At 45.1% G+C, this 22853-nt stretch overlaps 2 protein-coding genes across 2 annotated transcripts; both read left to right on the plus strand.

Annotated features, from left to right (window-relative positions):
* Positions 1–3565, plus strand: TMIGD1 (transmembrane and immunoglobulin domain containing 1). Its single transcript, XM_062507308.1, has 5 exons — positions 1–79; positions 1023–1301; positions 2078–2356; positions 3149–3252; positions 3533–3565. The coding sequence occupies exons 1-5, from the start codon at positions 1–3 to the stop codon at positions 3563–3565; spliced, it is 774 nt and encodes a 257-aa protein (XP_062363292.1).
* A 2061-nt stretch (positions 3566–5626) lies between these two features.
* On the plus strand, positions 5627–22386 carry BLMH (bleomycin hydrolase). Its single transcript, XM_062506939.1, has 12 exons — positions 5627–5662; positions 6080–6277; positions 6651–6760; positions 7410–7551; positions 8792–8880; positions 10022–10114; positions 13538–13693; positions 14199–14357; positions 14456–14523; positions 14919–15036; positions 16682–16751; positions 21423–22386. Exons 1-12 carry the CDS (start codon positions 5650–5652, stop codon positions 21572–21574), a joined length of 1368 nt encoding a protein of 455 aa, XP_062362923.1. The 5' UTR covers positions 5627–5649; the 3' UTR covers positions 21575–22386.
* Positions 22387–22853: the final 467 nt, after the last annotated feature.

The raw sequence follows: 22853 nt of genomic DNA on the forward strand, positions 1-22853 counted from the left end.
ATGACACAGAGATGCAGCCTCGCCGTCCCCTACAGAGCACCTGTCCTTGCTATTTCCTTCTTGGCATGTGTGGCCACAGGTAAGCAATGGGAAAAAATCCATCCTGGCTTTGTCCAAGCCCTATCACCCCAATTATTGAAACTGCCCAGGGCTGGATGATGTGCCACAGCAGCATCCCAGCTTTTGAGTGTTCTGGAGGTCATCCCCAAAGGACTGTCTGAAAATTGGCCTCTGATTTGAGGGTAGCAGACAAGGGAATGGGGAAATGTCAATGTTTTCCACCACTATTGCAGCAGGGATGATGAGACAGCAGTTTCCAAACCTGCTCTTAGCAGTCAGAAGTGTGATAGGTTTGGCCACCTGGGAACAACTTCAGACAGGGACCTTCAGACTCCTTTATATTCACAGGACCTTAATACCTTTATAATCTGAGCTATATTTTTAATTCATTATTCTATGGCCCAGGCTGCAGTAGCGAGTTTCATCCCATTGCAATAATTTATTTCCCATACTGGTTGTTAATTTAGTATGTCCTGAGGTTTGTACCTTTGACAAACTTCAGCTCTGCAACAGCCAGGATACAGCTGAGGGGCTGATTAACTCATTTATACTCCCAAGGGCATCCTGCTCCAACTGAAACACAGAGTATCAAACAGTGAGCACGGTGGTACTGCAGCAGTGATTGGCAGCAGGAAGGTGATGGGATAGGAATGACTTTTTGCTGGGTGTCACATGTCAGTCGTGGCTTCAAACATGTTCTTGTCACAGGTTAGGCCTTGGTGTTGTGGCAGTCAGCTGTAAAAGCCTGACTTTTATTTTAAATTACTGTGGAGTGAGCTGTGAGATGAAGACAGCTTCTTGTCTCAAAAACTAACATTCCGCCTGAAAACAGCTGTTAAATTGAAACCTGAAAGTCTCATCCCTCCTCCAAGATTGAGGCCTGGAGAAGTGAGCAGGGCAGAGTTTTGTGGGAAGAGTATGGCTTAGGATGCTTAAATGTCCTTGTCCTCCTTTTTCTGCAGGTTTGGAACTGTCTGTAAATAACCACGCTGCTGACTTCACCCTGTCTGCAGAGCTTGGCCCTGCCATCTCTCTCTCATGCCTCGTACACAACAGCAGCCAGGCTGAGGAGCTGCTCTGGTACCGTGGAGATGGACAAGTGCGTCTGAAAGATGGGAATAAAGTGAACATCAGCAATATCTGCATATCCCCAGTCAACGAGTCTGACAATGGAGTCACCTTCACGTGCAAGCTGGCACGGGACAAGTCTGTGCAGGTGTCTGTGATACTGGATGTCCAGTGTAAGTTGCTGTGATGAATTCCTGTGTGGAATGGCTGGGGTTGGGATGGACCTGTGGGCTGAGCAGCTCTGTATGGGTGGTGTTTTGCACCCTTGTACGTTGTCTTCACCAAGAAAAAATGCATTTAGGAGGAGATAACTCACGTGATAAGACACTCCCTTTCCACAGTGGTGGTTATGGCCTGATTTAAAGCCTCTTTTATAGAGTGGGTGGGCCCTTAAGAAAGATATTCTGGGTATGTCCCTGCCTCCACCTAGATTATTTCCCAAGGATACAAGTCAGGGCAGAGGAAATACTGGACTGACAGTCTCTGCCACTGACTGCCCTCCTCATTCCCAGGGATCAGCAAAGGCTGCACTACTGTGATGTGTTAGACCACCTGCATAAGGAGCGTGAGGGATGTGTGAAGGGAAATTATTTTGTGTTAAATGTGGGCATTCTACAAGGTTGGAGCAAAGTGGGGTCAGTCTTCCAAGTAACAAGTGATGAAACAGCCTCAAGTTGTGCCAGAGGAGGCTTAGATTGGGTATTAAGGAAAATTCCTTTACTGAAAGGGTCATCAAATCCTGGCACAGGCTGCTCAGGGCAGCAGTGGAGCCACCGTCCCTGGAGGGATTTAAAAGATGTGTAGATGTGGCACGTGGGGACATGGTTTTGTGATGGCCCTGGCAGTGCTGGGTTTATGGCTGGACTCAATTTGACAAGGTTTTTCCAACCGAAATGGTTCTGTGATTCTATGAACAGCATTATTAATGACGTGTTGAACCTGTGAACAGTTCCTCCCAAACTGAGTGGAGAGGAGACCCTCCATGTGGAAGAAGAAAAAGATGTTACTCTGACCTGCAACTCCAAATCCAACCCTCAAGCCCAAAGCACCTGGTTGAAGGACAACCACAACTTGACCCTGCAGCAAAGTCGTCACGAGGTGTACCAGACCAGTGAGATCTTCCGGCTCTCCATCAAAAAAGTGCAGAAGTCTGACAATGGGACCTACACCTGTGTGGTGGAATCACCCCTGGGTTATGGGACAAGGGATTTCCACCTCATAGTTGAAGGTAACAAGGCTGCTGTGGAATAATAAGCTTTACAAATAACTCTGTTCTCTTTTACAATGACAACAATCCATTTATATTACGAAGTGTGAGTGGGGTGTGGTAAACTCCCTGCATGGATTTCTGAGGGAACAGCAACAGCAAGGAGTTCTCTCTGCACTTTTGCCTGGGACCACAGCACCAGGAAGGGCCTCTCCTGCTCTCCCTGTTGTTCAAAAGCATTTGGCAAGTGTAACCCGGGGCAGGCTCATCCCACTGCTGCTCTTCCCATGCTGACAGGGCACACTCAAGTGTGGTTTAAAGTACCTCAGGTCTTACCTGAAGTGTTTTACTGTGACCACAGGATTCTGTCATGCCCAAAGAGCTGCTTAAGGCAAGAGGAGTTGTGCTCCAGAAGTGACTGCAAGGGCTGGGTGCTCAGGGCTCAGGCAGGTGACACTAAATCACCTCTGTCCAGACCCCTTTCACTTCTGCCCTCCTGGGACAGTGAGGGAAGCAATGTTACCTGTGTCAGTGGTACCTCTGGACAGCCTTATCTCTGAGCATAACAGTGCCTGGGGGATCTTCTTCAGGATCTGATGTTTCAATTCTTCTTCAGTTCACTAAAATACAGGCTCAGCTCTCTTCTCTCTGGAGGACTAACACACAGTCAGTCTGCAGACAGCAGAGAGAACACCAGTTAACTCAGCAGTGACAGCTGTGGGAAAAGAAATGTCTTTCCACAGTCCTGTGAGATGTTCTGGGTTATGTGACAGCACTAATTTCTCACATATCCAACCTCTTCTTTCCTGACAGATAAAAAACCTGTTTTTCCCACGGAGGCTGTTATTGCTGCTGCAGTGGTGATTTCACTCACAATACTTTTTGGAATTGTGGCTCGAAAAGATACAATTTTTAAGGTATGGAAAGCTGTAGTTACCATAAGAAAAAATAGAATTGTTTGCTGCAGTGCCCTGTTTTGGTTTTTTTTTTTCTGCTTTTCTATTCTATTTCATAACATTGCTTTTCACTGTTAGAAAACCGCGAAAAACTACCTCCTGCTTCAGAATTACCAGTAGATAAATCAAGTATTAGATATTTTCATGTGGAAGGTATTACATACTTGCAATATTTGTAACAATATCCCCATGGCCAGGAAACATGGAAGATAATGGAACTGTTCTTTTCTTTTCTTTGCAGTGCTTCAAGAAACCAAGAGAAATCGCTCTGTAAGTATTTGACTGCTTACTCACACCCATTCCAAATGAATTCCTTCTTTAAAATTGACAGAACCTGAAAAAATTCACTCAGCATAATAAACCCATCCAGCTCTTGCTCTGGTTGGTGAACATCAGCCCACACCTCCTGCCCCATCAGAGAGGGGTCTCTGGGAATATGACAGGACACACACAAATCCTGTCCTTCCCTGGCCATCCCAGTGCTCTGGCTACCCCTGTGTGTAACCACTGGAAGGGAAAAAAACCCTAATGTCATACCCACAGCCTGCTGACAGCTTTCTGGAGCTGAACACAGCCCAGATGAATTCAACTTACTTGTGTTTTTCTTTTTTTTTCCTAGGAGTTGATTTTTCGCTTCTTCCGTTCATTTTGCTGCAGGTAAAGAACACCCAGAAAACATCATTTCTTGTGGTCAGCCAAAGCCATTGTGTGAGATAATGAGATAAAGCACTGAAGCAGGTTTTTTGGGATCAGGTTTATATGTTTTTTTCAAAATAGAAGTGGTTTATTGTGTCTGTTGATTCTAACCTGCTGCTTAGAGGGTCAGAATTGTTAGAACTGGTCAATGGGAAATCTTTCCTTGGAGCAGCATTGAGGCAGGTGGGCTGCATGAGATGATACCAGCTCTTGGCCTCCATGCTTATTCCAACATGCAGTGCATGTGCACTCAGGCATGTGAGTTGTGGGTCAGTCAACAGAGGAATCTTTACTGGATTGTGATGCTGATGCACACAAATAAAGTGAGGTGTTGGGCTGACAGCTGCTCTGTCCTGCTGTGCCATTCCACAGGGCATTGGGTTGGTGGCCACCCAACTCCCTGCCCCTTCCCAATGATCCTATGGGCATCTCAGCTTCTCTTGCCACGGCAAAAGCTGCCTGGCACTCCGCACTGCTGCTGCACCTTCTGTCTCCATGGCTGAGACAGACCCCAGGGCTCGGGGCAGCCCCAAGGCTCGATGACACACACAGAGTGAAGTTCCAGTGATTGCTCCAGCACCACGATGGGTGGAAAACATCTCCATCCATCCCTTCCCCCAACAAATGTGCCATTCAAGCACTTTTCTCAAGGTCCTGGCAAGCTGTTGAGGCCTCATCATGTCTCTTGGAATAGTCCATTACTAATACTGTCAATAAACACTGTGTGCTGTAAATCAATTTGAGACAGTGATGCACCAGCGCTCTTCTCAGAGGTGTGGCAGTTCCTCAAGAGGAAGATTCTGCATCCTGATCTGGAGCGTGATCCAGAGCCTGTCCTTGACTCACCAGTGCTCAGGGAGGTCCCTCAAGGTGCCACAGCAGTGCCACCTCATGTTCCTGGGCACTCAGCCTCAACACCACCAGCTGTGGAGAGCTGTCCCAAACCCTCCTGTTCATCTGCCACAGCGCAGGGAGTGACACTGTGCGGACAGAGCTGGGGAGAGAGGTGTCACCCAGGCGTGACACCAGTCTCGCAGAGCCGAGGCTGTGCCACACACGGCCCCTGCCACTGAGAGCTTGGGCCACAAACGGCTCCCAGCACTGACACTGCTCGGGGCGGGGAGGCCGCGCACTCCAGGCAGAGTTGAATGTTGTGCAGCCGGGGTTGTGTGGGTGAGGGGTCGCTGTGAGGGGCTGGCAAGAGGGGCCGGCGTGAGGGGTCCCTGTGAGGGGCCGGTGAGAGCAATCTGTGTGAGGGGTCCCTGTGAGGGGGTCCTTGTGAGGGGCTCTGTGTGAGGGGGTCCGTGTGAGGGGCTCTGTGTGAGCTGGTCCTTGTGAGGGGCTCTGTGTGAGGGGGTCCGTGTGAGGGGCTCTGTGTGAGCTGGTCCTTGTGAGGGGCTCTGTGTGAGAGGGTCCCTGTGAGGGATCGCCGAGAAAGGTCCGTTTGAGGGGTCGTTGTCAGGGATCGCTGCGAGGGGCCGCCCCACCGGCTCCCCCGCACCAAACATGTCCCTCGCCTCTCGCCGTCCGCCCTCCCGCCGCCGCTCTCCCCCCCTCGCCCCCCGGCCGCGGCCCCGGGCCCCTCTTCCGGCTTCCGGTGCCGGCGCTATAAGAGCCGCTTCCGCCTCGGGCCCGCGCCGGGATCGTGCTGCCGGTGCCGCCATGAACGCCCGCGGTGAGGGGGGGGCCGGGGGTCCGTCGGTGAGGGGCGGGCACGGGCGGATGGGGTACAGCGGCACCTCAGCAAGGGGAGGGGGGAATGGGGGGGGGGGGGGCGGCTCTCGGTGCCTTAGCAGTGTGTCAGAGGAGGGAAATTACCGGGGTAGGGAGGGTTTTACCGGCCCTTACCGGGGGTGTGATAGTCCGGGAGGGTGGGAGACTCGTGGTTACCTCAGCAATAGGTCGGGCGGGGGGGGGGGGGGTGGAATTAACGGCATCTTACCGGGGCTATGGGCAGGGATAACGTGCCCGCTGTCGTGAGGGACGGGAGCCTCCCCGTTATCTCAGGGTGGGTGGAAGGGAGATGTGTGTGTGTGTGTGTGAGTGTTACCGGGGTGCGGGGCCGGCCCTGACCCTGCCCGGTGTCCCGCAGGGTTGAGCACGGAGAAGGCCGTCGCCTTCACTCGGCGGCTGCGGGCCGAGCCGCAGTTCCTGCTGGCCCAGAACGTGGCGACATGCAACGACCCGCTGGAGGTGTGCCTGCAGCGGCAGGTGGTGCAGGACACGGTGCAGGTGTTCCAGCACGCCGTGCCCGCCGAGGGCAAGCCTGTCACCAACCAGAAGAACTCGGGTAAGAGCGGTCGGGGCTGGGGGCGGCGTTTGGAGGCTGACCGCTAAACACCGGTGGTGCTCCTGGGGGCGGCCGCTGCTCCGGAGCCCTTTGTCCGGGCTTCGGAGCAAAGTCGAGTTCCTGCAGCATCCTCCTGAGTTAATAACCCACGTTAGACTTGCAGCGTTTGCCTCTTTTCCCTTCTGCGTGGTGTAATTGAGAGATGTGCTTGCAACAAAAGATTTCAGAACACCTTCAGAGCTTTTTGGTGTTGTAGAAGCCTGCCCAAAGGCTCGAGGCAGAACTGTGTCATGAATCTCGTGGTAAAAGAAATTGTTGTGCAGCTCCTGAGCACAGGAGTTCCAGTTTAATTCGTGTTCCTTTGATCTCTCAGGGAGATGCTGGATCTTTTCCTGCCTCAACGCAATGCGTCTTCCTTTCATGAAGAAATACAACATTGAAGAGTTTGAGTTCAGCCAGTCCTATCTCTTTTTCTGGGATAAGGTACAGTCATGTAGGCTGTTGTAGCATTGCTTATGCAATCAGGTGTTAGTGTTGGGACAGAACTTCTTTTAGGCTGCATTGTTTTAGCGTGTAGGAGAAGAAACATCAAAAGTTCTTTAAAAATATATTTTCAAATGCAGGTCAAGCAAAGTGGGACTTTCAGCTTGAGAAGAAAGTTGTCAAGATACTTTGGAAGAGTAGAAGTATTCCCCCCCCCCCACACACACACACACAAGAGTTGTATATGTTTCAGAAGTTACTTGTTGGTGGTCCAGGAGAAACATGACTGTGGCTCTGAGGTTTCAGTTGTGCTTGTGACCTGATGGGTGAGCTGTGTGCCTGCTGTGAGAACCCCCTAAGGGAAATAAAGCAAATCTAATACTAGTTTGGGCCAGGTTTCATTGCATAACTTCTCCTTCCCATTTCTTGTTCCCCTACCCTCAAGCTCTGCGTGAAGTCACTCCTAAATATTTGGCCTAACAAAGAATTTTATAGGGTAGCCCTGGGAATGCTACAGGGGAAAATGAGGACTTCATTGGATGAGCAGAAAGTTGCTTCATCTGTTCTGTACTTGTACTGAATACTCAGCAATTAATTAATGCATAGTATGTCAGACTTAAAAGTTATTTTTTTAATCTTTGTGTTTCAGGTTGAGCGTTGTTACTACTTTTTAAATGCCTTTGTGGAAACAGCTCAGAAAAAGGAGCCAGTGGAAGGAAGACTGGTGCAATTCCTGCTCTCCAACCCCACAAATGATGGTGGACAGTGGGATATGCTGGTTAACATTATTGGTGAGAGAACTGGTCACAAGGAGCCCTTTCTGAAACTGCAGCCTGCTTTGAGAAATGGGGACTGGAATAGAATAAGAAATTGAGCTTGGGACTTGGGAATTGGCTAAGGCACATTATGCCATTAACCACTGTATTTTTTTAATCAAAGACTTTTTTGGGGCCAGATTATAAATATTGAGCTTAAATCTTGTCTTGGATCATTTTGCATAGTCCTGTTGAGGATAAAAGCTCAGAAGGTCAACAAACAACTAGATAGCCTTGACTTCCCATTTAATAAAAAGGTTCAATCCCCTTTTCCTCCAGTCATCAACTCAACCTCCTTTATTTATAGCCATGTACATAGTCTTTAGGGCACATGGTAAGGAAAAAGCCACTGCTGGACTGGGGTGTGTCTACAAAGCAGGAGCAAAACTACTTGGAATTGTAGCCTGAAATTGGTGTAAAGATCAGTGAGAAGGAATTGATGTGGAATGTAGCAGTGCTGGTCTTACAAACTCCTGCAGGAAGGGGATCCTACGCTGCTGGAGATACTTAATTACAGCATCTCTCATTTGTGTTGTGAAACAGTGTGACACCTCTGTAAATCAACAAGCCAATAATACAAATTTAGAATCACAAAAGGAATTTGTTTCTTTGAAGCCTGGAGGTTCCTTTTTTCCTCATCCCATTGCTATAAATACTTAATCAGGGCAGAGATTTTGGCTGTTGCTGTTACATCCAGAGTCTTGCATGGTGAGATCTGTGAGTGGTACTGTAACATAGGAAGCAACTAAGCTGCTGCTGGTGTTTTATAAATGTTGAGGAGGAAAGGAGACTGGAAAGTCAATTTTAACCTTAGATAATTTACGTGGAGTGATTGATAGGAGGCCCAGTTCTTTAGAAGGTATTTCGGGAGATTAATTTTAAAGTGATCAAGGTTGTTTTGTTTTTTTTTTTTCCTGGAGAATAAGACTTCCTGAAGTACTAATTAATTCAAAACTTTTAAGTGTTGAGTTAAATAATACTGAGTAGTTCAGAGATTCCATATTCTGGGATCCCTGTGGAATGCAGATCAGAGGTCAGGATTCAGTCACAAATTAAAATGTAAACTTTGGGTACTTGTAACCTTTAAATAAGAGCCTTTCCCTTGTAATCTCTGCACAAACACAAACTCCCTTTATCGTTCATACGGGTGTGAGCAGTAGGAGCCTCTATTATGTGAAAAAAGCCAATTATTAACCTGTAGTTTTATCTCTTTTAGAGAAGTATGGTGTTGTCCCCAAGAAATACTTCCCAGAGTCTCATACCACAGAGGCTACCAGAAGGATGAATGAGATCTTGAATCATAAGGTAAAATTGATTTAAATGATAAAACTTCATCTTGAAACATAAAGCAGGAAGGTGAGATCTTGGAAGGTGTCCATTGTCAGGCTTCAGTAGCTTGAAAGTACCTTTTGTGGTTTTAGTAGCAGTTATTGCTAATGCTCAAATTTCCAAAGATTTCTTGACATGTGGCTGCTTGAATCTGTTTCTGCAAAACCAGCACGGGGTGTCTGTCTCTTTCCCACCCTTTCAGTATCTCATCTCCCTGTGTGCCAAGGTTTCTAGAGATGACTGCCAAATGTGGTGAAAAATGTATTCTAAAAACACTGCATGTTAAAAATCAGCTTTCAATATAGAAGTGCACAGCTTTGTCTGAAGGAAGGTGTTAACTCACACCCTGAACTGCAGAAACGAATTAGCCTGGGAAGATGCTGGTGGAGGTAGCTAGATGAAAAAGGCAATTAAAACGTTTTTAACAGTTTGCTACGTTTTTTCCAGTTCATATGCTGCACGCCCAGGGAAAACTGCCTGCTGAAATCCACATAAAAAATGCAAAACGCGTGGTGGAATGAGTTTGGGCATCTTTAATGTTGTTAATGCTGTTCTAATGCTGAGCATGGCAAAGCAGCTGGTCCTGAGGGAACCCCATCACTGTTCCTGACCTTATGGATGGTGACACTAATGGGAAGCTTGTGCTGCTCTGGCTGCAGCTGTGCAGGCAGTGGGGAAATGCTTCTTTCTTTTCTTCAGCCAAGAGATCAATTATGCATTAGAATTGCAAAATAAATGTGACAGTATGAAGGAAGTGTGTTCTGTGAGTCACAGAGGTGCTGGTGTGTGTGGATGTTGTGCCATCACTTATGGGACTGAGAGAAATCAAGCTTTGAGAGCTTTTAAAGGCTGCAAGACTCACATCAGTGGTTGGAAATGGTGACTGAATTGTGACTATTTGTTAATTTTTTGGTGATATTTTACTTTAACAGCATTCAATTATCTTATTATTTTTAATGACTCTATCTCTAATGAAGCTTCTGAAAGGTATTTTCATTTTGAAAACATGTTATGAAGAGTAAAACAGGTGCTTGAAACAAGCAGATAGGAATTCCTGAAAGCAATCAGGTGGCACTTTTCACACCCTTCATAACAGAGTGACTTTCTCTTTAAACAGATGAGAGAATACTGTTTGAGGCTAAGAAATATGGTGGAAAGTGGAGGAAACAAAGGAGAACTTTGTGCTGCCATGGACATGATGATAGAAGAGGTAAATAAACTGATGTGACACAAATCTTGGAACACAGGGCTGGAATGGATGAGATTCCTTACTTTTGTGTAGCTGTTGGATCAGCCAAAACAGGTGCCTCTTGTTGCTTAACAAAATCTCTTGGAGCTGTTCAAGTACATTTGTTTTACAGTGGCTTGTTGCTTACCTTTTTCTGAGTTTTTCTAATTCTTCCAGACAAATCTTTTGAAGCCATAGATTTCAGAATTATATTTAAGGTATCTGCACCTCGCTGTAGGAAAAGCAGCATTTAGTCTCTGGAGAGATCAAAACAGTGGCCTGTCAGGCTCTAAGAAATAACAGTAAAGGGTGAAATTTGTATTCTGATGGCTTTGAATGCAAATCTTGTAGCACGAGTGTTGTGCAAGGATTCCCCACAAGAGAGCAGAAAAGAACCACAAAAGGGAGGTGTCTGCGCAAGGCTGAGTCCGGCTGAGGGCTGATCCTGGGGTGGCAGTAGAGGAGTGAATTGCAACATGGTTTTGGCTGTGAATTGGTTCCATCACTGTCAGTGTGTCTGCAGGATCTGAACCTCCTCCTGCTCATCCAAACCCACATCATTTTTCTCATTCTGTGCTGCTCACATTTGATTCTTAAACTGCCAAAAATAACATAAACTTGAGGCTGTTTTAGTGTGACCGAGTCCATGCACTTTAAAGAAAGTATTTAATTTATTTCTCAAACATACAGTGCCAAGTAGCCAGTGGTTAAATGTACAACTCTAGATGAGTCAAGAAATCAAATGCAGAACCTACCTTGGGCTATCTCTGTAAACTTTTATGTGCATATTGATTCATGTGTTTTGGGTTTTGGAAATTCATCTTTGCTCTTCATGTAAAATTCTGTAGCTTCTTTTTATCTAGTTTTAAGGTTAGGTTAAAAGAAAACTGTTGTGTGTTCCTTGGGTTTCATCAAAACTCTTGTGAAATTCATGCCTTGAGAATGCTATGCTTTGAGCCTGCTCCAGAATGTTGCCAATCTGCACTTAGCTCAAAGGTGAATTAATGTAACTTACATGCAGTGTGTGTCCAAAAGCCCTTGGGGGATTCTGCAGCAGACATCAAAAGCTTCCTAGAGGTGTTCATTCTTAGGGCAGGGACACACAGTTCACTGCTAAATATTTCTTCATTTGTTTGGAGCCTCTTTCCCTCTGACAAGAGATCCTGGAACTGCCATGAAGGGTTTTTAACTGATTTCAGTTTCTGTTCTGTAAAAGGTTGTGCTTAATTCTCTGGGGTTAACACAGCATTTTCTCCTGCACTAGTAAAGGTGGTTTGCATGTACTGAGATGTGTGAGTGGTATTTCCTCTGTAATTTGTGGCAAAGCAGAGCTTGGTTTTGTTCTGGGAGGTTCTATTTGCATAGCAAATCTTGCTTTGCTCCTGCTGGGAGCAGCAGCACTTGAGCTGAAATGGGGCAATTGTTGTGGAACACTGGATTAAATATTCACTCCAGAACTGTAAAAACATTCTTATCAAACCAGTGCACAGCAGGTCAGAAGCTGAAATCAGTGCAGTAAATGTGATAGAATTTTTCTTCCTTTACTTTTCTCCTTTGTAGACTCTTTCTTATCAGGAGTGTCCTTTTCCCCTCCTCATTCATTGTGGGGTTTAGCACAAGCCACTCTATCTTTGCCTTATCTTGCTTCTAGTTGTCACTAGGGCAGTGTAACTCACCTTTTAGTTTAAATATGCTTATTTTATTTATTGGTAGAGGAAGCTTGTGAGATATGAAGAGAGGGCCTATGTTGGGTGTGGTGGCAAAACAATTGAGGGAGGCTATTCCAGGCTCCAGTGCCTCTGTTCACTGGAGACTTCTGTCTCCATTTTCCTTCCTCTGGCTGGAGTTCATTTGGTTGCTGCTCTCCTTTTAGGCATTTTTCTTGCTTATTTTGTGTTCGTGGCCTCATCTCTCAGCACTTGTGGTTATCTGAGGTAATGTGGGTGTAGCCACAGCAAATGGTACCTTTTGTGCAGTCTGTGCAAAATTGAATATTTATAGTAGTTCAGGGATTTATATTTGCTCTTTACCATATTTATTGAGAAATGTGAGTTCCTGCAGTAGAAGCCTTATGCCCACACCATTGTTTCAAGCTGTAATTAATATTTTCACTTGTTTTCTTAAACTGCTCAGAGCAAGAACACCTTTATTTAGCAGGAGCATTGCACACTTTTTGCTGCCAGCATAAAGAGCACATTAACATAAAGCCAGTTCTTTTGGAACCTTAGGATCAGCTCCAGGAAGAGTTAAATCAGCTTTGGGAAAGGTATTGTGTCTATTCTGCTGTGTAAATGTGAAGACTGCCAGGCTGGGAAAGCTGGCACAGACCACAGGAGCTCAATCCCAGTGCAGAAGGTGCAGCTGAGATTTAACTCCTCTCCTCTTATTTAAAATAACCTGATGGTTCCTTGCAAGGAGGAGACTTGTGCTCAGGACATGGACAGAGATGAAGATCAGTGTCAACTGAAATAAAACAGATTGAAACCTGTTTAACCAATTAAATTCCCTGTCCCCAGAGCACCTGTGGCAGGTCTTGCTCTCTATCTCTAAAGACACTCACTGCCAGTGTTGGCACATTTCCTGGTAAGCCCTGTGAGAAAGTACAGTAGTGGTTCTGAAGTGCAGTTTTATTTTCTCATTTACAGGGAAGCTGATGGCTTGAAATCTGGTCAACTTTTTGTGCTGAAAATCCAAAGATAGCTGCCAGCTGCAAAGGATGTCACAGGCAGCAGGCAGGAGCTGGATTTAAATTGCATAACCTGCCAGCTCAGCCCTAAACAGAGATGTTGTTAAATGTATTAAGAGATGAGATTATTCTGGAGTTTTGAAAAGAAGCAAAGGCCCATCTTTGAACTCCAAATGAATATTAGAGTAAAAAATGAATAAGTACAGGGGAAACTCTGGGATAAAATGCCCATATTAAAAGGTCTGGTTTGTCTCTGGGGCAAACCACCTGATGGAACATGTGATGCTGAATGAGCAAGCCTTTTGAGAATCAGTTTGATAAAGTTTCTCTGGCAGTGTTGGAGGAGCTTCAGAATTACTTATGAAATGTAACGAGGCTGGGAAGTGCCCTGTTTTTTGCTTTGGGCTGCTGCATTCCTGGGATAACCTGGAATTTGTAAGCTTCTGTTTTGCCTGGTGGTTTACCTGAGAATATGGAGTGTGAGCATGGAGGAAGAAGCTCTGTTGATTTTCCTGAGGCCTTTCAGATTGGTTTTGAACTGCTGAAACACCAAGATTTCAGAAGCTGAATGCAGATAATTGATGTGTGTTTATTGTGACCGTTAAGATCCCATTTCTGGTTCTCACATGGAGAAATCCATGCTCCAGTGGCATTGCTGTGGTAGGAGAGGCACAGCTGCATGTTTCAGCAGGCTCACAGCTGTTTGCTTCTCTGGGCAGGTATTCAGAATAGTGAGCACTTGCCTGGGCAGCCCTCCAGAGACTTTCTGCTGGGAGTTCCGGGATAAGGAGAAGAACTACCACAAGTACGGCCCCATGACCCCGGTGCAGTTCTACAACGAGCATGTGAAGCCTTACTTCAACATGGAGGACAAGGTTGGGGAAGCTGAATTTTCCGAGACCTTTTTTTCTGCTACTAAGCCATTTATTTTCCAATGTTTCCAGTGCCTGTCCCTCCTGTAGCTGCAGCACCTGGGATGGGCACTGCTTGCCCAAGTCAGTGTGTTTATAGTCCCTGTTGTGCTGTTTGTGCTCTACCCTTCAATTATCTGGGATCTTGTGTTGCAGTCCACAATGGTTTTGTAATGATAAAATATGCAATGATCTAATCAGCTGTAATGTCATAAGGCAGACGTTAAAGAAGGAATAATATGCAGAGCTGCTCTGCCACAGTTATGAGGTGAACTTGTGAAACAAAACAAAAAAAAAACCCAACAAACACAACCTTAGAAAACATCTTACTTCAGCCAAGTAGCTTGTTTGTTAGTAGGGCAGACAGCAGGCTGGGCCAAAAACCATTCCCTGAAATCCTTCTAGATTCAATCTTCAAAGATTTCAGTTATGTTGCACCTTATTTTATGACATCTTGATTTTTTGGCAGATTTGTCTAGTGAATGATCCTCGACCCCAGAATCCCTACAACAGGCTCTACACAGTGGAGTACCTGGGCAACATGGCTGGAGGGAGGAAAACTCTCTACAACAACCAGCCTGTGGAGGTCCTGAAGAAATTGGCTGCAGCATCCATTAAAGATGGCGAGGTGGGTTTGGTTTCTCTTCATGGATGGCACAGTGCAGCCCATGCCATGTTAAAACTCTTGGGATTTGGCCCAGACATGACCCTTCCTTTTCTTTGCAGGCTGTGTGGTTTGGCTGTGATGTGGCAAAGCACTTCTATGGCAAACTGGGAATCAATGACCTGAATATGTGAGTAGAGAATCAAACCAGAATGTCATTTGGCACACTCACTGAAGACGTGAACAGTCCTTTCAATGAATTAATTTGTACTTTGGATTATATACCCCAAAAAAGTATATTTAAGTAATTCAGCAGCAGCAGAATTTTTTTACTTGTTCATTTAATGTAAATCCTTTAAAGATACACTATGACTAGTTGTTAAATATTCTTACTTATTTAAATGTCTAATATATATGGTGAAAGAAACTCTCAAAGGAATGGGGTTTTACATGTGTTCTGACATTAAAATTGGTGGAACTTGTATGCCTGTGCAGTGACTCCTGGCACAGGGCAGTCTCCCGATTCCCTGACTTAGTCAGAGCTCCCCGTGCATTTCTCATGTGACTTCTTTGTCTTCCTGCTAGATTTAATCATGAGCTGGTGTTTGGTGTCTCCATCAAGAACATGAACAAAGCAGAACGGTTGATCTTTGGAGAATCCCTGATGACCCATGCCATGGTCCTGACAGCTGTCACTGAGAAGGTAGAGTCTCCCTCCTGGAGTTCTGGTGCTGACAGGGATGTGTTGGAATATCCTGGCAGCTTTTCTGTGTCCTGGGCTCACTCAGAGTGTGCCACAACCCCCTGGTGCACAAGGCTTGGTTGTTTATTCCCTTTGTGTTGTTTGTGTCTGAGTGTTCAGAACTATAAATGTTTAACAAGGAGGGAAGAATTTTAGACATGTCAAAGGACTTCTTTTACCCACAAACTTTGATTGGACAACCACTGCGTGGTTAATCCAGTCTGGTTTAGAGCCTGTTAAAATGCTGCTAGGAGACACTTTGCAGCAGAGTTAACCTCCTGCAGCTCCCTGGCATGTGATCTCTCTGACCTCTAATTAGGGAAGGGGAAATGGTGTCCAGCATAGCTCTGTGGCAAACAGCAGGCTGAGATGAATCCACAGCTAGATCTGCTCCTGGAACCATAACAAAGCACATAATGAAGTAAAAAAGGAGCATACAAAAACTTACAGCTCAGGGTTATCTGCGAAGTTGATGTTTCCATTTATTTCCAGAAATTGCCATTATTAAAGTTTCTTTGAAGTGATCTCTTCCTGTTCAGCTTGGTCTTGGCTTGAGAAATAATAGCTTGCACAGCACTGAACGAGTTTGCCTGAGCTGTGGAGTTTTGAAACTTGAGATGGAACTGCTGAATCATAAGACTGTTCCAAGTTACTTTTTACAACTCTATTTCCATTTTCTGCATTCTGAGCTCTTAAGGCTTCCGTTGTGTATCAGCTTGCATGAACACTTCTCTAAATATCTAACTGAAAAACAAGGAAAACTTTGTAGTTGGTACTTCTTAAAAACCTTAATCTGAAGGGGCTTTGAGAAACTGAGTTGTAAAATGTAATATTTTTGATTTACTTATTTTTTAAAAATTATTTTAATTCCATTCTTAAAATTCATATTACATTTTTACAACATCAAAACTTGATGTGGATTAAATGTACCCCTTGGTTAAAAAGTTACTGTATGTGAATGTGTTCCTCCCAGTTTCTCTGAGAGAATCCAGAGCTGACATCCTTGGTCTGGGAGCTCTCAAGTGTCCCATCTAAGGACTGTTCTCTCTTTTCAAGGGAGAATAGAAGCATTACAACAATTCCATTCAATATTAAAAATGGATTTATGGGGTGTTTTTCAGGTTAGTTTTTTGTATTAAAATATTTTAATTGCACAGCACCAGACTTGGAGCTGTGTTCTTCAGCTGGAGTCTTCAAGGGTTTGTTACAAATGCTGTTCTGAATTCTGACAGTTCCTTGTTCCTTTCCTCTGATTCCCAGTTCAGGCAAGTTGTGCATCCTGTATTTAACTTCCCTCACACCCCGATGGGGGACAGGGACAGCAGCTTAAATTCAGTGAGTCAGTTAAGTTCAAACTAGAATTTAGCTTCCTGATGAAATAAATATTGATTGCAAACTCTTATTTGCCACATTTCCTCATATTTTATCTAAGTAGGTAGATAAGTGTTTTATAAAATGGCATTTTTCCAGCCATTAGCAAGAAACCATTGGGACTCTCAGGAGTGGAGCTCTGTGTTCTGGTGCTGGATTTGGATGTGGAAGGGGTTGCCTGCTCAGGTGTGGCCTGTCCTTCACCACTGAATGTTATGGGCTTGTTTTGGCACAGGATGGGCAAGAAGATGCATTTGAAAAATGGAGAGTGGAGAACTCTTGGGGTGAAGACCGTGGCAATAAAGGTAATTTATAGTCATGAGAGCAGAAAGCTGAATGTTTGGAAATAAGGATGTGGAAGGGACTGTGCAATAACCAGACTGGTTTGTGTATGGAAGGCATGGGAATATACTGATAGACTTCATCAAAAGCTCATATTTTATCAAACTTTTCTCACATTATCAATTTTTAAGGTTGTTCAGTTTTGTTGCAGGGAAGCTGCTGATTCTCTTAAGCCTTGATATCAGTTTTGCTGTTGATCCCAAGTAAGTTCCCAGCTATTATCCCTGCCAAATACCCCAGCAGCTGCAGGAGTTTGCTCTCCCTCTGTCACAGTGGTCAGAGCCTTGGCTGTTTTGCTGCTCATTATCCTTTGCTGCAGAACACAAGTGTGGAAAATCTGGTAGCATGAGTCCAAAAACATGGTGGCACTTGTCCTGTGAGACAGCAGAAACTCCTGTGGGTCTGTAACCAATCTGTTCATAATGGGACCGTGGATAAAAGTTTGGCTAAGTCAATAAAATAGGATCACTTCCAGGAAGTGCACTGTATAGGAATGATTTTTCTTTCTAGTACAAAAGGAGAAATAAAGGCTTCACTACATCATTTTTAACTAAAGCTTTTGGTAACAGCCAAGCTTTAGTCTGTGCACTGCACATGGGGCTCATGCTGGCTGTGGCTGGTGGTATTGAATAACCTTCCTGAGCCATGTGTGAAACTGAAGTGGTTTTTGTTTTCTTTTAAAGTACTGTTTATCAATTACTGCAAGGCTTTGCTTACTGATTTTGCAGATGAGGAAATGAGGGCTTGGCTGGTCCCAGCTTGTGCTGCAAACAGCTGCAGTGCAAGCTGTTCAAACTCCAACAGCTGGCTGTGGAAAAAAAAAAATCATAATTCTGGGTGCCTTTTTGAACCTGTGCCAAAGCCATGACATGCAGCCCCTCTCCAGTGCTTCTGCTTGTGCTGGGGGTTCCCCATGAACTTGTTTTCCTGTTGCTGCTGTCCCAGCTGCCCTCCTGGGACACTTTGGGAAGGCTCTGAGGGTTGTGCCAGGGCCCTGTGCCAGCCTGGTGTGGCACCTGGCAGCAGAGTGGACACAACCCTGAATCACATCTTGGAGCTGGTTTAGGAAATTGCTTCCAGTGGCTTCCCTGCTCATGGAAACTGGGAATGACCACAGGGTGTTTCTCTGCTAGTTTGAGGGGCAGCTCTGAGTCCCCCAACATCCCTGCTTTGCCCCACCAAGGCCAGGCAGCTTTTCCTATGTGGAGTGGAGGAGAACTCCGTGATTTTTGTCACCTCCTGAGTGAGACAGGCCAGATGTGGGCTCAGTCACGGCACAGCCTCAGTGGTGAGAGTGCCAGGCCAGACTCTGTGTCCCCAGGAATAAGTCATTGCTGGCCACATTTTTCTGCTGCACATTAATCCCAAATGTTGTGCTTGTAAGATCTGGTGTGGCAGAACTTTCCCAGGATGTCTTGGTTTTCTTCTGGGAATAGACTATTTTTGGAGAACTCTGTTTTAGGATGTGGTCTTATTTATAAGCTTTTCAATAACATGAACAACTCAGAGGAAAACATAGAATATTCTTGGAAGTGTCTTAATTTGTTGTGGCCTTTTGGCCTTTCAGTAGTTTCTGTTCTGAGTTAACTGCATCCATTCACAGCAAAGTATTCTAACAAAAATCTTCTGACCTGACAAGACAATGAAACTGTCAATATCCAGCCTTCAAGGCTCAGCAATATGACACTAGTGGAATGTTCTTTGGAATGCTGGATTAAGTAAAGAAGCCAAATCAATGCTGAGGTAACATCAATGGCACAGGGCAGCAGCATTGAACCCTGATACAGGTGGTGCCTGCTGGGCTGAGACTGACCTGTGGCACTTCAGTGCTGCAGCATCCAAATCCACACTCCCTTCTCAAGAATGAGTTCTGGAGCTGTGACAGAGGAGCTGGTTGTTCCTTTGAAATAAAATAGGAGCCCAGAGTGACTTGAATAAACCCTGCCCTATCTTGTCCCCGTGGCATCTGCGTGGACTTTGCAGGGTGAGTCACTGTCCCTTATCTGCTTTGTACCAGGGAACACCATGGTCTCTGGACAGTTCTGCTCCCTGACAATTCTTTGTTTTGCTCAGGGAGTTGCCTGGAAAAATGCCTTGACAGAAAATCCCATCAGAAGTAGGAAGCTTGACTCTATTTCAGGGAGTTGAATCCCTGAATGATTTTCTTGGGTATGACCAAATGAGCTGCTCTGGAGCAAAAGGCAGTTGGACATGCCCTGCAGGGCTCCTTCCCAAACACTGGGAGAGGTAACTGAGTCACAGAATCATTTTGGTTGGGAAAAACCCTTTTAAGGTCCAATGGAATCCCACTGAACCATGTCCCCAAATGTCACATCTACACATCACTTAAATCCCTTCAGGGACTGTGACTCAACTTGATGGGGTTTCTTTTCCTTCCTGCCCTGATTTTCCACTCTCCAGTAGTAGCTGTGTAGGAGGGTGAGGACTCAGAGTTTGTCTGAGCTGTCTTGCAGTGCCACTGAGTCTGTATCTCACTGTGATAAGAGTTAAGATTTTTATCTTATCTGCCTTGTTAAGGAATTGGGAAGCTGTGCTTGGTTAAGTCCAGCACAAAAAACAGAGTCCACATGAGTGAAGAGTCAGCCAAGAGTGATGCTAAACTTGGCATATCCCTGCTGGGTGTGGGGGATACAAGTAAGCCCCAACTCCCAGGATTTCTAGGACAGGGTGATTGAGGGTCCAGCCTGCAACAAAACAGCAGGGACTGGACTTGAGCCATTAAGCAATGAGCAAACAAATTACTTTTTTGTGAGGAAAGAGCAATCTCTTTCTTCATGTGGGGCTCCCTGTTTTTCCAGCTACAGTCCAGGGTGCCAGGTGCCACCTGTTTACCCTGAATGGAATACTGCAAGACTAGAGAGATTGGGACTCCTGGTTCAGGAATCATGGGATGGAGTCAGTTGTAAGTTCACACTTCAGTGTGGGCAGAAGTGAAATCTTGTGGTAGTGCTTACCCTGGAGAAAGAGAACCCCTGTGAACCAGCCCAGCTTTTCCTCCCCTAAATATTTAGTAATTATGTGTAAGTGTTTCTGGAATCCTGTGTATTTTTCCTCAAGGAATGAACACAGCTGCTGACAAACATTGCTTGTTTTCAGAGGTAAAAAGTCACTTCCCAATCAAATATTTCCTTTCTGTTTCATTGGCTCTTTTTCAGCCACACAGGCAAGTTTAATTATTCTGAGTAGTCTTTTGTTCTGGAGACACACAGGACGTTATTACCGAACTTTGAACCCAGCTTATCCCATGGGATATCTTTTTTTAAAAGCAAGGAAGAGGGGAATACTAAATCACAGTGTGGAGAGGGGTCCATCTGCTTGTTTTGGCATGAAAGGAGCTTTTTTAGGATGCATCTCCAGCTGGAAGTCAGCCCCCTTTGGGCTTTTTCATGTCTTGTATTGGCTGTTGCTCTCCTGCAGGAAGCTATTTCAGGGATTTAACTGTAGGTTCCCGGTGTCTGTTTGTGCATTTCCCATCCCCAGGCAGGAGCACAAGCTCAATGTGGCTTCTCCAAGGCCCTTTGGGGACTTTCAGAGGTTTCCCAGGTGTCTGTAGGATGTGTGTGTGTGGGTCTGCACTGCCCAGGCCTCCCCAAACCTGAGTTATTTGCATGTTCTCGAGTCGTGCTTGGCACTTCCTCCCCACTCAGACACCGCGATCCCAATCGGCTCCGAGGGACAGGATGTCAGAGGCAGAGTTCATTAATCCTCTCAGGGTGCAATTACTTGTTGGCTCTTGGGAGTGAGAGGTTTTTGTGTGTCCCAAGAACTCATATCCTGAAGAGAGGATAATCAGGGCAGCTCCCTTTGGCAGTGTTTCCAAAATGGCTTCTAGCTCGGGTTACAGTTGATAGGGGTTTTAATTTATGGGATTATCTGATTTCTTGCTTTAGAAACAAGATGGTGGAGATAGATGCATTTATTGTCCATATTCTTTAGACATTTTCTTGTTTCATTTGATTGTGTGATGATACAATATAAGGACACGAGGAACTTTATGTAATAAAGCCTTTTCATCTGTCTCCTAAATGCTTCCTTTTTCACAGCCACTCTTATTCCCAGTTCACCTGGAATAGCTTCTTTCCAGTGGCAGCTCTCTGCTAAAATCTCTAAAGTGGCTTCCTTCACTCCCAATTCAAAGGGTGTTCACTTTCATTTTCATATTAAGGGAAACAATTAGGATTTGCTTCAGCCTAAGTGTGATTTAAGTGGCTTTGAGGAAGGCTTGTTACTGCAAAAAGTAAACCAAGAAAGTTTTCTTAGAACAGGTTGATATTCACCTGAAAAATACTAAAGCCTCAAATAGATTTAAAAAAATTTTGCACTCTGTCTTAAAGGCTTTGTAATCCTTTTGAGTATTCTCAATGCCCATTTCAACAGAGCAAACATAAATTACAGATACTCTGGCTCTTGTTTTTCCTGGTGGGCTTCTTGCCTGACCTTTCAGTGTGCACAGAGTGCATCCTGTATGCTAACTTCCTCCAGATATTTTTTGGTGGATTTGAGAGATAACCAGCGTGACCAGGGCCTGTTTAATGCATCATTTGTAGGTGAGGCTTGTCTGTGGCTGTTTTTCCTGCAGTGGCTTTGTGCTGTGATGCTGTTTTCTCCCCCAGGTTACCTGATCATGACCGATGACTGGTTCTCCGAGTACGTGTACGAGGTGGTGGTGGACAAGAAGCACGTGCCCGAGGAGATCCTGGCCGTGATGCAGCAGGAGCCCATTGTTCTGCCAGCCTGGGACCCCATGGGGGCTTTGGCCAAGTGAAGCATGGAGCATTTGCCTCCTCATGGCCATCAGAAGTAGCTGCAATAGAGAATTCCAGTGGTCGGAAGCCATAGCCAAACGATAACGAGACCGAGCCCTGGGCCTGGTCCCTATTCCTGAAATGTAAGTTAAGGATCCTTGGGAAATAGCGCTTCACTGATCCAAGCTCTCAGACAGGCTGCTCCAAAACTCAAAAGAGAAAAGGGGAAAAAACCTCAGAATGAAAGCAGATAAGTGTTGTCAATGGCAGTTCGATTTTACCTTAAACTTTCAATGCGAATCAGCGTAGAAATGTAGTAAAACTTTCTTGACCAATGTTTTCCCTAGAAAAAATGGGCATTAAAGCCCTTTAGAATCCATAGTTAGGTGATTGTTAAGCAAACATATTGAGGTAATTAACCAATTATGGTCTGACTTGTCCTATAAAAGAACTCCTGCAAAATATTTTATATATTTACATTTTTAGTTTTCCTGAAGTTTTGGAGGGGACATATGAATTGAAATTGCTAAAAATGACCTTCAGAAAATTTTCTCTTCCAGCAGAATTGGGGAAGGGGAATGGTTTCCTTGAGGTATCCAGTTCCACTTGGTTTTATTCTTCCATTATTGAGCTTGGACTGGATAATCCCCCAAGGGCCAGTGCTATGTCTGTGTGCTCAGGAGCGCTATTTTTCAGTTATTTTAGCAAGAACAACCATAAATATGTTCACAGGTGGAGTTAGTGTCATGCTCAACAGAAAAACCAACGTTTTAATTGCTGCATTTTATTTGGTTGTTTTAAAAAACAAGATGGTGCTATGAAGCTTTTGAATAAACACTTTCTAAAGTGACTGGGACAGTTTTGGTTTCTTTTTTTAAAGAGGTGCATGAAGCTAATGGAATGGGAAGATGTTGGTGAGCTGCAATGAGGGTGTGGTGCCTCCATCACAGACCTTTAACAGAAATGGCACTGATGAAGCTGATCCTCCTTTGGGCAGGGGTGTGGAGCAGATGATCCTCCAGGGACCCTTTTGGGGTCTCATGCACAGCCTCCACTTTGTGCTGTCACTTGAGTGAAGGCAAGCAAACAGTTCTTGTACTCCCTGGTGGCTCTGACACAGAGCCAGATCTCTTGGAAAGCTGTGCTATGCACAATATTTTCATTATGACTAATGCATGTGTTGTTTTGGGGGCTTTTTCCTATTCCAAAAGGTCAGTAATTTTAGTCCTTCAAGATCTTTCTACTTAAGACTTTAACACCAGTTCTTCTGTTTCCTCTGTGCTATCTATGAGTATGGTA

The sequence above is a fragment of the Cinclus cinclus genome, chromosome 22, assembly GCF_963662255.1.
Source record: "Cinclus cinclus chromosome 22, bCinCin1.1, whole genome shotgun sequence".
NCBI lineage: Eukaryota > Metazoa > Chordata > Aves > Passeriformes > Cinclidae > Cinclus > Cinclus cinclus.